The sequence below is a fragment of the Anser anser genome (genome assembly GCF_964211835.1).
Source record: "Anser anser genome assembly, chromosome: 3".
NCBI classification, from domain to species: Eukaryota; Metazoa; Chordata; class Aves; order Anseriformes; family Anatidae; genus Anser; species Anser anser.
In genome coordinates, this window is record NC_139722.1 from 112,883,963 (window position 1) to 112,900,448 (window position 16,486).

Consider the following 16,486-nt stretch of genomic DNA (forward strand, 5'->3'; position numbering starts at 1 on the left):
TCCCACTGCACACTCTGGTCACCAGTTTCCAGGCTCAAGAGCTATGTTCTGGCTCTGTATTTGCAAAATGCACACTACAGAGGAGTCTTAATCCATGACTGCGGCTGCTAGGTGTTGTTGCAACACAAGGACCTTACGAGAAAATAAAAACCATCATCAGGTCCAATCTCACTGGCCTCACCATGCAGTTTCTGGTTCAACTTAGACGCAGGAACCAGGCCCCTGACACCACAAAGCCTAGGCTTACTTGCCTCTCTCCAGAGAAATGATGCAAGCCGCCCTGCTTTAAGACACTTTGCTGAACTGGCACCCACTGCAGCAATACTGAGTTCATGCACACTGCTGGCATAGTTCTGGGAAATAAAGTGACTTTTGGAACAACAAAAGGCTTTTAGAGTTATCGGACATCTCCAAAAGGAGACCAAAAGGCTCATGGTGTGACAGATACCTCCGACAGAGCTCATTCACCATGCACAGACTGATGTGCATGCAGCATCATGAAAGACAAGGCATGACCCACAGGACAAAGGACCTTTTTCAGTGTTTTCTGGGTAGCAAATGAAGTATCAGCTTGGACAATGGCTACAAATTTGCTTTAAATCCACAAGTCCCTGATTCCCAAGCCAACACTGTTTTTGTTAAAGGGGGAGCTGGAAAGGAATCTAATCAGCTTTATCACTCAGAGTTGGTCTGCTATCTGCCAGTGCCAAACATCCCAGCAGGAAAACCCCAGGGAAAAGGAGCAGTTTGCTGCATTTACAGTGGGTGAGCATTCTCCCTGATTGCCCCTTCAGGGAGCAGTACGGGTAACATACAAGTAAGGACGTGAGAGGCAGAGGAGTCTGTTCAGCAGCATGCCCAGGAGCTGTGCAGCAGCTTACTTCTGCTGATGGCCCAGCTGCTGGGCACACCCTCTTTGTTCTGGGGTGTGCAGGGGCTTTACCAGGGTGTTCAGAAAGGCTGCAGCCTCTGAACTGTGAGGACCCTTTGGCAGCACCTCTACAGAAACTGATGCCTCCCTCTTCTGAAACCCCAGCAATTCCTTTTTGTTCTGCCTGCAGTCTGCTTATTGATGGCCTGACTTTCTGCAGGACAGGGAGTGACTCTACCAGCTTCTTCCCTCTGCTCTTCTGATGCTTGGGGTTTCGTTCACACATGGCCATTCCCACAGCTGTGTGTTCCTGTTATGTTTCTGTTAGGAATGTGGATCTTGTTTGATTTGTTATCAGGTCCCTTCTTTGCTTTCAAGTCTGCAACAGACATCAGTGAAAGAGCAGGCCTACAGCCACTAAAAACCACTGGCAGAACAAAATTTCTTAGTGTACAGGGCTACAAGAGCAGCATACAGACCCAACAGTTGGCACTAAGTTCTCCTTAAACTACTGCTTCACTAGCTAACATGTTTTCCGTTTTTGGTCACTGAACAAAGAAGAGTAACAAAAAACATTCCAATTCCCACTGCCCAAAACTCCTCTGCAATCCAGAAGAAAAAAAAGCTCATGAATACGATCTTAAAACCAAAGGTCAGTAATGACCCCAGTCTGAATTACTCGTTGTCTGAGAAATTAAAGCTTAAAAGATTAAGATGCATGCAAGTGAACCGTATGACACAAATAGCTTAAAAATAGATTACGAAAGTCCCAGCCTCTTCAATAAAAAGGGTTCTACCTGGTTATTAAACCTCTGTTCATAGTTTTCTCTACTCAGCTCTTCACTATTTGTAACATTGGTATCTTAGATATATTTACACACCCTGAAATAAAGCTGAGTGCATATCAGCTCATGATCTTGAGAGGCATTCTTAGTTTACACAATGGCTTACCATGACTTGGACAGAGGAAGAAACTTCTGAATTCTACTTTCTCAGGTAAAATACCACTGAAGCAGAAGAAAGCAGAGAAGATTGCCAAAGTAGTCCTTTTTTTTTTTACTCCAGTATAGGAGTATACATGAGGAATGACATATGACCACCAGATAGACTCCTTGACTGAAGAATTAACCAGAAAGGCCCCTAAAAAGACTGTTTCCAGCACAAGAAGTCTCTGGCACAACCCAGCATCGAGGTACACCGCAACCAGAACAGCCAGTCCCAACCTAGGGAAGGGTGAAACAGGGAAACTAGAACTCAATTGCCAAACACAGCTATTTAGATGGTAATTAACAAATCCAAGTTATGCAGATTAAAAATGACTGCTTAATGCTTGCAACTCATGCGGCTGTATTGCTTTCACTTATGCACTTTTCACTAACCTCTCCTAATCCCTCATCCTCTTCTGTGCAAGAGGCTGCAGTACAGTGTTGGATGAGGACAGAGAAGGACTGGATAGAGCAGCAGAGCTGCAAAAAGCAAGAAGAATGTAGATGGAGGAATTTTTAAAACTGAACAAACTCTGCTTGGACTGGCTTGAATGTGAACTGAATTAAGCAAGCATTGCCTGCTTCCAAGAATCCCACATCCTTGCCACCAAGGATGACGAGAAGGCAGTGGAAGGAGATGGAAGAATTTGTGAAACATAAATATGAGAGTGAGAGAAAAGAGCACAGAGAGACTGAGGCTTGGATGGGACCCTGGGCTAAGGTCAACCTCCCCATGCCTCTCCAGGGCTGTACTGTTGATTTGCAGTCTTGGAAAAATCCTAATGCAAACTGTCACAACACAGGCTGCAGCCTCCATGCCTGAATCTCTGCCCTGCTATGCAGCACTCACTACCACAAAGCACTGATGAACTTCTATTTGAAGGGCTGCATTTTATAGCATTGCAACTCTTGCAGCATTCTCTCACTTTCTTGTACCTTCTCTTTGCCAATGGAAAGCAAATAAAACAGACACGACAGTCAAACAGATGGTGTTTAGGATATGTGACTTAGCTGTACAATTGAAAGATTAGCATCCCAGGTATACTGACAACAGAAGAAACAGCTATAGAGATGTCTGTTCTGCAGCACATTAGCATTTGGGGAAGCAAGGACAGTATTAAAGTATTCAAAGTATTTTATCTTAAAGTATTTCCATACACTAAAACCATCTACAGCTTAAAAATTGCACCTACTGACTAGATTAAATTACTCAAATCTTCCTCTGTGTATGCGTGTATGTGCATGTAAGACAGAATCAGAATATTACCACAGGATTCAAGAAGAAAGAAAGAAAAGCTTCTAAGGCTCCCAGTCACAGTCAGGTAGGCTGCACTCAGCCATCCACATGGGTAAACTTTATCTTTCTCTCTAAGTATGATTTGGTTGGGGATTTCAAAACGAATCAGAGGTTTAGTTTCTCAGCTTCCAGAGGCCCAGTTTAAGATACTGTAAAAGTCTGATTTTCAGAGTGTGCATGCTAGTTTAGAAAATCCAGCCTTTGCATGTAGTTTTGATTTGGCCATCCAAAAATGGAGGCAGCTTGAATCAATTGTCACTTTTTGAAAACTAGTCCTTGTGTGCCAAGGATAAAGACCTTGGGAGATTTCATTGCTCTTATCAGTAAGAATAGACAGAAAAATCCCTGCAGTCCAGAATCCTCACTGGTGACCTGCAAAGTGTCATCAACACTAATTGGAAGAGAAAATCAACCCACTTTCAGGCTACTGAATCACACTTTCCTATTTTTTAGTAGCAAACCATGGCACGAATATTTACAATTTAGAAGCGCCTCAGTTTCAAAATCAGTAAGAAGCCAGCCAATTCTGAGGGTGTGATGGGTAGAGGTGTCTCTGACTTGTACTCTTGTACTACATTTTAAACTTTCACATTTTCTGTATTGCTTAAAGACAAGCAAGGGAGACAAGAGGGTTTGTAATACTTAACACTAACAGAAATGTCTTCATGGTTGCTTAAAGCAATTTTGCTTGCATTTATTAATCCTTCCCTAGAGTTTGCAACACAAAATTTCAGCTCTGGGCTGGCGCAAGACAGCCACATGGTTAATCTCCCCAGTCTGTTGACATTATTCAAACCAATCCAATTTCCATCTCAACTCTGTCCATTCTGTCTGGGCCACAAAGAAAAAAGGAGCACAGCAGTACATCAAAGCTGATTTTCATCTACATCAATTGTTTTTTAGCATGACAGCAGCTCTTCAGGAGACTTACAACACTACCACAGTTATTTGGAAACCCTAAAACAAGGCGTAACAGCAGACGGTATAAACAAGTTGTGTGGTTTTCAGACACCCATCCTGCAAGCAGATCACTGTGCAGAAATGAATTTGGCTGCAATTACTTGCAGGACTGGGGCTCTAGCTACCAAGCTGACAAATTCTTTAAAATTTCAAAATTAAATACATAAATAAAGAAATGAAGTGGAAGCTTTTCTAATTACTGCCTTGCCTGAGGGCCTCTGGCAGCCTGCTCCCAAGCTATTTTAGACCAGCTGCTAAGCATGAAGCACTTCTCCCTGCTCCTCCTTTTTTCCCTTTGCACTGCATTGGCTCCCAGCAGCTTCTTCCCACATGGGCAGTGCACAAGACACAAGGCTCGGTGTTGGACAAGTGAAGCCTGAGCAGGTGCCTGTAGCCCAGGTGGCCATGATCTCCACAGCCCCTACCACCTATCTCCAGCAGGCTCTGAGCATGGAGCAGGAAGCCTCCTACCTGGAAGGCAGACATCAAAAGCAACATACACGTGTTGGACTGAGACGTAGCCTGAGACCTGCAGGGGGCCTGGAGCAAGGACAGCATGTGGGCACAGGGCAGAGGGTGTCCATCCCTTTTAGACTTGCTGTGCTGGATGAGGGAGCCTTGCTACAGACCCTTTAAGGACTTCAGAGATTCATCCTGTAAGGAAAGCTCTTCACTAGGCTTTAGGAGCCTCTTGGGGAAGCTCTTTTTCTGCTGCAATTACAAAGCAGGGGCCGTGTGGTCCTCTGGCCACATGCCGCTTGCAGGCAGAGTAAGGGCTGTGCAAGATGTGTCGCAGGCTCCAGCATGAACTGCCTGCGAGGTACACCAAGTCTCCAGCTGGTGGAGGAGATTAAACCAACAGAAAACGTGATTGCCTTGGCTCTCAAGCAGGCTCCTGTGCTTTCCAAGGTGCCTCCTCAGGATGAATGAGGTTAGCTGGGAAGAAAGAATCAGACCAAAGAGCCACAGGGAAGAGGAGTGGGGAGAGGAGAAGAGACCTAGACCTCTGTGGGGCTGGGGGGAAAGACAGGCACTTGAGAAACAGGTAAAGGGTGGATCAATGATCTGGGGGGGAACCTGGAGAAAGTTCTTCTCTCGAGCCTCAAGAAATGGATAGAGGAGGAGTAGAGAGACAGATCGCACAGAAAGAAACCTGGAGTGGCTGGTTGCTTAGCAGGAACATGATTATACTAGTGAAACCAAGCACTAAATGTGACATGATGAGGTACTTAAGTCACTTCCTAATTCAGCCAAGAATGGTTCTAGAGATGAAACCTGGGTTCATGATGACTGAGGTGTTTAGTGCGTGCCCTTGTAGAAAGTAAAGCGTATGTTGGGACCTCAGAGAAGAAAAGGGTTCACACTACTAAAGCAGCTGAAAGCTCACTGGGAGAGCTGGGCTATGAGCAGCCACTGCCACCATGCTCAGCCGAGCAAGGAAACTCTTGAGCAATGCTGAGCTGGAGCAGCAAGAGCAATGGCAGCAGCATCCAGAGCCAGAGGGAGCTGCTCTTTGAGTAAAATTAAGGTTGTGCAAGGAACCTTAATGCTGCTATTTTATAACTTTTCAGTGTTTGACTTTCAACCTTAATAATGCTCTTTTAATGCAGTTTTTAGGTGCGTAGTGTCATACAGAGGTGTGGGCATCACACTTTCCTCTCCAGTTCCAGCAGTGGGATGTCTATTCTGATTTACTGAGAAGTGTGCACTTACTAGCCATTAAAGGCTTAGAAAAATAATCAGAGTTGCATACCAACTTTTTGCATACCAACCAATGCATACCAACTTTTTGGGGCTGCACATTTCTTTTTTTTTTTTTTTTTTTTTTTTACAACAAGATGCATGTAGCCAAACCCAGTATTTTCTTAAGCCAAAGAATAACACGTACAACATAGCACATGCAGACTATGGACTAATGTAAAAATAAAACATATCCTGGATAGAGATATTTTTGAATTCATTTTTTTACTGGTCAAAAAAATAGGCTTTCCTATGATACTGAATACTTCTGCAAAAATAAAGAGTGTTTACAGAAACGCTAAAGATGTCCCCTACAAGTTTTAGCTCTGGGTATTCCAGACCATGGGCATTGCACACTCCCAAGCACTCTGCCACCCATCAGTCACCCTATAATCCGGATCCAGCACAGAGATATTTCTCCCAGCTCCAAGCCACACACCATGAGTGGGGACAAAGCAGCACTGCCACAGTGTTGTGGCTTACTGAGATCTGTGGCATGCGCAGCTCCCTGTGCACCTCCTGGGCTTTCAGCATCTCCTAGCAACCCAGCAAACCAACAGAGTGCTGTCAGGTACTGACTCCTAGCAGGGTCCCAACACCCTTCCACAACTGCAGTTGCAAATTGCCCTGATCAGCACACAAACGCTCCCACTGGCACATTCCAGCCACTGCTGGTGGACGATACAGGAAAGCAGCAGTAGGACTGCATCCTACCCTCTGCAGTTCCCTGTGCAGAAATCAGCACTGCGATCATCTTGAAACTGTCCCTCGCTGCCATTGGGATCCCACCTGTAAACCAGACACAGGGGGGAGCATCAGCCCTTCTTGTCCGCCCTGGCAATTCTGAGCAACCACCACCCGACTGCAGAGCATCCAATGACAAGTTTTGAGGAATATGAAGGGTACCTAAGCACCATCGGATTGGAACTGCCATAGCATGGGATTAATTCTCCACTTATCTCACTTCACCTGACAAACCTGAAAGCATTCCAGCCTCAAGCAGAGATGCTTTAACACAGCTTTCCAGGATGATGGGAGTCCCAGAAAACTGTGACTTTGTGAGCCTCAGGGCAGGCTCAGAAGACAGCAAAGTCTGGCTGTTAAATCCCTGCCCATTGACGCACTGGTCTCACCTGAAAAACAGAGGACTCTGCCTGCTAACTTCTCAGATCTGAGCTCTGAAGAGAAAACCCTGCCCTGCCCAAGCTGGAGCACAGCAAGCAGCTGAGACCAACAACCTGTTTCCAGACTCACCTGGCCGTTACAAGGCAACTCAAATCTGGCATCCAGGTCCATTAATTATGTTAGAGCATGTATAGAGAAATTACTGATAAAAAAATTCCTCTCAGTAATAACAAAAGATGCACTGAATCACACCAATAAAAGCAAATGACTTTTTGATGAAGCGCTGGGAGTGGACAAACTGAAGATCACAAAATAAAACAGAGTTTTGTTTAGAGTATCAGAATTATTTAAACTGAGGTTTCCTATCTGCTCACTTAAATCATGATTCCAAACAGTGATTTAAATAATTCCAATTCTCACGAATCCATTCCAGGTTAAACTGCACCAAACAAGCAAAATGACCTGATGAAATCACACAACCATCACTACTGGAGCCAGGGAAAAACAAAATCAGGACAAACCAGTCCAAATCTCAATTCTCTGCTTGAAAAAGGACTCACAGACCGTGCTTAGGATGATTAGGACAGCCAATCCTTTTCTGAACTTCTGAAAGATACCATGCCTGGAAGGCCGAAGGCATTTACGAGAACATTTTGGCTGTGTTGTGCCCTCCAGAAAGAAACACCTCCCACCCGCCGACGAAGATGACTGACATTCTCTGTCAACCCCCAAACTCCATCAAGCCTTTTCCACTAAAAGCTGTCATTTCTAGCTAGTTTTTTTAGCATGTTTCGGACTTGCAGTTAATATTGTGAAGAACAAAAATTGGAAGAATTAGCTCCTCTGTCATCGTGCTAAACAGTTAATCTTCTTCATTTGATTGAAAAAAGCAACCTGAGGAGACAGTCCTACTGATTACAGGAGAACACCTCTGGGGAACACAGCTTCAAGCGCTGGGAAAGCTTTGGTAATTAAAAACTAGCCTGAATCAATTAGGCTTTCGCAGTAAGAGTTACAGTAGAACGACTAACGTATTGAGCAAGTGTGTGTAGCTTTCAGCTGCATGTTCCCATGCAAATCAGGGAGCCTAGGTGGCTGAAAAGTACCTCTGTGGATTCTTCCCCACGCCTCCCCATAATGAAAATGTTTATCTTCATCCTGAAAAACCTTCACGGTTAAGGCAAATAAAACCGGATTACAAAATTTCCTAGGAAAGCCCAAGCTCTCTGCTTGTTTTCTTGACCAAGTCATAGAGGCCCCTTCTTTTAGGCTTTTCTTCCAGAGCTAGTTATCCTCTTGCTCTTTATTGATTCTGTTATCCTGCCTAGCCTCTTTGCAAAAAAAAGTCTGTACAGTAAGATTTCAAAGAACATTTTACAAGATCATAAAAATACTGGGCATGTTGGCAAGTGTTAAGGTGACTGCAGATTTAGATATTTAATTATACAGAGTCAATCATGTCTGCAAATCAGACAGCAGCTCAGATCTCACAACTTAATTACTTTAATTTCACATGAATAACTCGTTGTCATATTTAGTTTGACATACTGGAAAACAGAAATTATACTAGGGGTGGATAGCCTTAATGCTAGTAAGGTAAGATTTCTGGCATCCTTGGTATTATTCAAAATCTGACTGGACAAGGCCCTGAACAACCAGATCCAACTCTGAAATTAGCCCTGATTTGAGTTGGGGCTGGTGGGGGTAGTCAGGGACTCTGGATCAGAGACCTCCAGGTGTCTCTCCCCATGTAAACCATCCTGTGAATCTGAGGACATAAATAAGAGTTAAACTACAAGCAAAGACTGAATCTTTCTTGTATAATTTCCCAAGTCAAGTCAGTTGCCAACAACATCTCACACAAAAGGCAGCATCTTTTATGATGCTCCAGAAGTGTCATGATTCCTTTGGAGGCATCTTTCACAGTTCATTGAACTGCATTTTTACCAGCCAGGGGCACACACATTTTCTGGCTCCTTTGGTCTGAAAGAACCAGATACAAACATCACAACACATCTTTCAATAGCTAGCAAGAGGATCTGTTAAATAACCGTCCTTTATTCCTTTGACCACCCACATATCTTGGGCAGCTTAAAACGTCCAAGCTGACATTTGCTATTCTGCCTTTCATTTCAAAAAATGCAAGAGGAACAGTACAGGACTCTATTAAAAAGAACAAAACCAGAGAACTTTGTGGTAAGGTTGCAAACCTGGCAACTGATTTCACAGTAGAGCCAAGGCATGCAATAACTGTTAGGAATTATTAAATGTCTCTTACCTGTCCTGCAAAAAGCCCACACACACCAATAATACAGAGAATGTTAAATACAGCAGAGCCCACGATGGTTCCAACACCTACATCTCCTTTTGTGATAAAAACACCTGAAAAACAAGTTCAAGGCAAGCTGTGTAAATTGGAAAGTACGGAGTTTTTCCTCTAAAATTGCCCCATTAATTAATAAAAAGGCATGCACCAGTTCTGTTACTTTTACTCATATTTAATAGGGCAACTTGCAGAGAAAGGTACTAGGGTGAATAAAGGTGGTAGAACTTGATGTGGGAATTCAGATGTATTGTCTAATGAAAATCAAATACCTTAGACATTTCTAAGTCACCAACCTCCTGGTCTTGCAAACCAATGTTATGGCAATACACATTATAAAAGACAGTAAGCTCCATGAGAGCATCTTGCAGGACACAAATCTGCAAGAAACTATCTCCTATAAGACACTCCCTTACCAGTGCTCTGTTCTTCCCCATATCCCCACCTCTACTGACTACAACAATAAGGGAAGTAGGAGCATGAGCTGGAACAGAATCAGAACTGTCTGGCCACTTATTATTTGCAAGCTGAAAATGATGCTGGTCAGAATAGGTTATGGGGCTATGTTACAAGCTCCTTTCAGAGCTCTTCTGTCATATTTGGTTAAAATTGGCCAAGGAGGTTAACGGTGAGGGAGATGAACTGACAGACACATGCACTGTGGTACTACACAATCTTTTTTTCCTTAGGAAGTCAGCCTAAAAATAACACTCCATCTCCTGCTAGTTGTCAGTCTGTTTAAATTCACCACTTGCTTTTAAGTTTCCAGCAGTATTTTTCTGGCCAGTGCAGTTTAGATTTTTTTTCTCCACTTTTCCCTTTTCTGAGAAATGTGTTACCCAGAAGTAGGCATACCTCAAGTGACATTCAGTATCTGGTGGATTACACCACAGCAAGACTGTTAGGGCTTCTCTAAGCTGCCTGAAGGAGTCTGATTTTATTTTCACCTTGCTAGTGTGCTGCCCTTAACTGTAATACAAGCCCAACTCCATAGGCTTCCATTTTAGCTTCCTAGGTTTTGAAGCTTTGATCATCTCTCTCTGCAGAGTATGCAGCTTGGTGTGAATTAATTTGTGCTCTGCCTCTGGTAGATGTGACTGAAATAGAAGGATCTTCTAGAGAAAGCGTCTAAGCTCAGAAGAGTTCAATCACTTCTCCTCAGTGATGGAGAGGCCACCTTAACCTCCCATCCATTGTTCTAATGATTACCTACCACTGGAGATGAGGGTGTATAATACTGCAAGAACACTTTCACCTTACGCCTGGTAGCATACATATAGAATCATTTTATAGCTGCTCTCTTGACTGAAGTCCCCTCATAGCTCAAGGCTGTTAAAGGAACACGCGAGTCTCCTCAAGCTACACACACCCAAGTACTGCTGAATCTCTTGATCACACTTCCCATAAGCAGAGTGCTGCAATGGTAGTGCGATGATCTCACCAACCTGTTGCTGTGAATAAGGGTCTCAAATTCTCTCTTCCTCCTGCTGTGGCTTTCCCTGAAGGAAGCGGTGTTAGACAACTAACTAGAGCAGAGGTGATGGCAGAGAATGTGCATCTCAGGACACTGAGAGTTTGCCTGGGGACCAACCCAGGAGGCTGAAGGCGCTAAGCTGTAGAGGTGGTGCAGCAGATAGCATAGGAAGGTGAATAGGAAAGCTGCACGTGCAGAGATCAGTGCTCTGCAGTTTGGCAGTGCTACAGCAAGGGAAGGCTAATAGATAGTTAAGGTGAGCTGCCTGCATTTCTGACCTTGGTTTGACTGGTCAAATTGAACTACTTCCAGCGTAGCTCTGTTGTGAAATAACAGTACATTTTTAAAGCCTCTACATCTAGTGAGGATTTCCCACAATTAATCCCATGAGTGTCCATGAGGAAAGGGGTCAGGCATTATGACAAACATTATAGGTGCTTAGCAATCCCATTTCAACTCTGAAAAACACTGAGGGAAAAGAGGAGGTTTCAAGAAGCAGTAGGTTAGTTACCTATGACAGATGTAAACAACTCAGGAGCAGAGCTGCCAGCTGCCATGAAAGTTGCCCCAGCCACATCTTCGCTAAGATGCAAGCGCTGCAGAAAAACACATCAGAGTCACTGATTACAACACTGACAGGTTGATGGAATTCAACTAGAAACATTACACTGTCTGCGAAGAGTGGGAAACTGCCAATTTACATTTAAAAGTTCAGCATGGGGGAGAAAGTCATCAAAGGCATATATACAAGTTGTGCTATACACAGTTTATCTCATCTACTTTGGCCTGTAATGGGCAGGGCTGGAGCTCAGGCTCAGTCCAACCCCTGACCTTCTTCCCTGAATACCATTTCAGCCTTGTGAGATTTAACCTCTCCTCACACCCCTTTCGCATGGGTCATCATCAAAGATACTTAACTCCTACAGCCTTCCACTAGATGTGCCCAGGGACTGTTCTTATTTAAAACAGTGGTTTCTGGAAGGAAAAGGACCCTCTACTCTGAAATTTTTGACATATGCTGTTTCCAAAGATTTACTTGGTTAATTGCTTCCTTTATGTTTTCTGCATTCCCACTGCTCCATCTGTACAAGCCACTGTTCAGCAAATGCGACAAAGCTGTTAAAGACCACATGACTTGCTGGCACCTTCCACAGTTTAATATGAGTAGCTAAAAAAAGCCACCCCCTGCGATACGGTCATAAACTGCTGAGTTGTTACTACACAAAGCTGGCTTACTCACATGCGTGCGAGTCAGCAGCTGCCATTTTACAAGCAAGGGCAAGAGAGCTGAAAGTGGTGGAAATGTTTCCCTAGCAGAACCGATGGTTTGAAACACCACAGCCAACCTGACAGGCCAGAGGAAGCCTTCCTCTCCCCTCTGCCCTTCCTGGCTATGCAGGGTTTCTCTGAAGGTCTTTCATTATTAAAGTATATTTACAGAGAGACAAGGCTGCTCCCAAACGTTGCAGAAATCCCCCATCTCAAATCTTACCTTGACTGAAGATCCCATCACAGATACTTTAAACTCGTAAGAAAACTTAACTCTGCCCACTGACCATACTCACATAATAAAGAATTTTGTGTATGCTTCAGGGATAAGGGAAAAGAAGAAGAACTGCCCTAATCAGGAATGCTTTTTAAACAAGAGACCACTGCATTGCTAGACTGTTATAAAAGCTTATGGAACCTGATAAAACATGGCTTTACGGAGGATGATTTTAGATAGATTATATTTTATATATATATATATGGATATATATAACTATTATAAAAGAAGCTCATAGCAACAGAAGTAGATCCCTACAGACTGAATTCTTCTGCAGGGTTCTCAACGGATGTACAGAAATGGTCACCCTACAATAGTCAGTCCACACCTAGATGGTACCTTTTGAAAAGAACACCAGTCAAAGAAACCATCAGTGTTTTCTGTGGGGATGGTTAAATTTAAAGCCATCATAAGTTCCTTTGAGGATAATTTATTGCAATACATATGATAATTAAGCTAATATAATAGACCAGAAAATACTGCCCACTGCGCAGAGTCAAAAATGTATTCTCTGGTATTTGTAGACTGCATTTGCAGTTGATGCTACGATGTTAGTTGTGTCATGTAAACACACTGACACATTGTAACACCAATAACAGAGAGTAACTGGACAAATATAAGTACAAATTGTTTTAGAAAACAAATGAAAGTCAGGGCTTTGGTTGCAAGTACATCTGAACTAAGACACAACATGAATGTCTATCATAACAAGTGTTCTTGAACAAATTCTAATCTCTATGCACATATTTGGGAGCATAAATGCCTAGTTGATTTAACTTAACAACCACTTTCCAAACTAGATGGAGCTAAGCCAGAAAAAGGGCATTTATTTCAAAAATAGTGCATCTAACCTGGAAGCAACTATAAAATAACTATTGGTGGATCTCCAAGGCCAAAAAAGTCCTCAGATAGGGTGGTCTGAATTCTTTTTCCGGAATATGACAGTATGTGGTAGTAGAATTACTGATGGTCAATCTTCAGATCAGCAGCAAGTCATTACTGTTTAGTTTGTTTGCATGCTATGCAGATTACCCGTACTGCAATACCCAGTATTGCTGTACAATCTGTGTTCCTGACAAGGGGCTCGCTCTCTTATGATTCTTTTTTGTGAGTTAACGACCAAGAGAATCCCCTTGAAAATTTCACATGTCTCATCTCATCAGGCGATGCAGGAGGACTCTGGTGGTCTCCCTCGCAAAGAACCCCTGGATCCCTGAGTCAGCCCACTCACTGTACTGGGTCTTTTTGTGGGGGATTGTATACAGTAGCGTGAGCAATGGTGGTAGCATCTGCTGTCATCGGGCAGGGATGAAACCTTCCCATTCCTAGAAAAACAGGCAAGAGTGACTACTACCAAAGAACCACAGAGGCCTTTGCGAAGTGACCCAAGCATTTTCCCATACATTCTTGAGTGCTAGCATCAAGGACCAACCATGAAAAGCTGGATGTTTTGAAGGTGAGCCACTCCGGACTGAAAAAATGAAAAGTTGGTTGGAGCAGGAAACAAGAATGCTTATGTCTTTTGCTATCATATAATTGCAGAACTGCTCAATTATGCATAAAATACATAAATAACAAGACTTGAATGCCCCCAAGGGTTAGCTATAGGGTTAGTTTTCTTTTTTTTTTTTTTCTGAGGGGAAAATGAAGTCGGAGCAATAGAAAAAATAAAAATCTGATACGCTTATATGACCTGTTTTGATAATCTCTAAAGACACAGTATCTTCTGAACAGTAACTTCTTAACAGAAGTATGCCAGATGTACTATTCTTTTGCTATGCTTTTTTTTTCTTTCACACACAATTAAATAAAACTTATTATCACCTTATTTTACTGGTGGTGTTGGGTAACACAGTGGTTCATAACTGTTAAAGCATATGAAGAGTTGTTCCATAACATTGCGACAATAACAAATGAAAGAACAACTGACATGTAAAGATATAGTCAACTGAAAGTAGCATTCTAGGACCAGGGGGTTGTAAATATTATGTTAAAGTCACATGGGGAGGGTGTTTGCTTTTTAGATATTATATGCCCATGCAAAACCAAACACTCTGAAAACCTGTTAGGAGAACAAATGGTGCTGTAAATTCTGCCACTTGCACCTTTATCACTGACCCGTGTTTAAGCCTACAGACCTTCTGGGGCAGGTAGAGAGATGTAGAAATCTTGCACCTAGAGAGGCTAATGATGGTAAAAGGAGAGGGACTCCTCCAGTCTCTGAACCTCTGGTTTATAACTAAGCTCGCCACCATCAAAGTTAGGAACTGTGAACACTGTATATGGTGTTTCCTATCACTATTTGTAAATGCAGCTGAGAAACAACGTTTCTATTGAGCACTGCAGGAAATAGAGGTATGGAGAAGTGACATAGCTCATCCTAGGCCACATGGAGAGTCAGTGGCGGAGTTATTACAGGAGCTAGCTCTCTCTAGACCCAGACCAGACCTCTGCCGTAAGCAAGGCCACATGATCAAAATGTATGTGTAGATGGGATTTAATGAATGCTCAGTAGGGAAAAAAAAATAATTTCCCACAATCTTCTGGCTCTACCTGTCTCTCTGCACAGCAGGCCTATAGATGGCACCCCAAAATGCAAGCCTGTCCTGGACACTACCTCCTCAGCTCAGGTTTCATCCATCTACAGTGGCCTGAACTGGCCTTCTGGACCCAAGTTTCCTGGTAGGGCTTCCTTGCTCTGGAGAAGGGAGGTTAAATAACTCAGCATGTCTGCATCTCCAGCATCTCAAATCCCCACTTTCACTTCCCTGCCTACTTTCCTGGTAACAGCAGGCTCCCTTCCCCTAAATCTCACAGACTGGCTGTGTTCAGATTCAGCCCTAGAGAGCTCAGGAACTTCTCAGGGCAGAACATCCTGCCACATGTTGTCATCCTTCAGTCACCTGAATATTTGTGCACCAAAGTAGTGGGAGTTCCTGGGGACTTATTTTTGATGAAGCAAACCAGGCAGTGTGGTAGGGTGCTGAACTACAAATATCAGGTTAGTTTAGAGTCAGATTCAATTAGAGCTGTCATCGCAAATGATTTCTCCGGTCATCTCCCATGCCCCCTCCCGATGCCCAGTTACAGCTGTGCTGAGCAACACTTACTAGTGGGCAGACCAGCAGGCATCTCCTCCAGATGATGGAGACGTCACACTGGCAAGAATGAACCACATTGTCTACATGCTGCAGAGATTTCTTTGCCTGAGACTGACATTGGGGAGGGCTTGCTTCATGTGTCACTTCAGGCACATGGTCTGTGTTTTTCCTGCCGCTGTCTGAGCTGATCCAGGCTAAAACACAGTCCCTGTCTCCTAAAATTTCTGCATGCCAGCCTTAGGAAAAGAAGGACAGAGCCCCTTGCAGTTGCTGGAAGTGCTGAAGATCTTCTTTACAGCTGACCTGAACCTAATGCTCTGCAGCATCCTGAACCTAAGCCAAGCCTTCATTTCTGTCCAAAGCCAAAGCAGTCAAGCCGAGCTCCGCAGCAAGTCAGCTCAAAGCAGGCCTGCCTTGGCTGGGCAGTGGGAGGGAGGTACAGCTCCCTAGTCCCACGGGCAGTGTGGGGCAGGACGCGGCTCTCAGGCCACCAGCTAGGAGCTCTGCACCTCTCCCTTCCCCTCCATTTTTGTGCATTCTTTTCTTTCCAAGTCTGATGCTTGGGAGGTTTCTAAGTTCTAAGTTAATGCTGTATGAAACTCAGAAACACCCCGTAGATCAGTATTTCCTTGCAAAAGTCAACAGATAAAATGTTATTATCCTCCAAGTCATGGGAGAACTGAGCACCATGCCCGAAGCCATAACTGAACTGAACTGCTGCTCCTTACATGGGCAACGCACACCTTCACAACCCTCTCCCAGCCCCTAATGGTTCGTCCTTACCTCCAGGGCACAGTTCCATCCACAGAGAGGGCAGAGCACAGGACAAGCTAGCAGGCTCTGCTGGGCTCACTGCCTGGAAACCTGCACTGCAGCCAGCATTGTCACAGGAGCCTGCAGGGTCAGGGTGAGGTGGAGTTTGGGAATTGCTGCTACAGAGAACATGTTTTTTCTATGTTATGCATTGTCTCAATTTTTCAAGAAGCAGTAAGATGCATACATAGGAATTGTTATTTAAGAGGAAGGAGACTGCTACTTTTATGAGGGAGTATCAACCAAGTTC

At 43.8% G+C, this 16,486-nt stretch overlaps 1 protein-coding gene across 14 annotated transcripts in view; it reads right to left on the reverse strand.

Annotated features, from left to right (window-relative positions):
* Positions 1-16,486, reverse strand: part of RIN2 (Ras and Rab interactor 2) — a 349,998-nt gene that overhangs the window by 154,738 nt on the left and 178,774 nt on the right. For 11 of the 14 annotated variants that reach the window (XM_083832276.1, XM_083832271.1, XM_083832275.1 and 8 more), the window contains 2 exons: positions 11,288-11,372; positions 9,258-9,361 (listed from right to left, as the gene is read on the reverse strand). The exons of 2 other annotated variants lie outside the window; for them this stretch is intronic. In XM_083832276.1, the coding sequence (XP_083688402.1) occupies positions 9,258-9,361; positions 11,288-11,372 (189 nt within the window). Of the gene's footprint in view, positions 1-9,257; positions 9,362-11,287; positions 11,373-16,206; positions 16,318-16,486 lie in introns of all 14 variants that reach the window. One more of the 14 variants, XM_083832254.1, reaches the window with a different exon arrangement.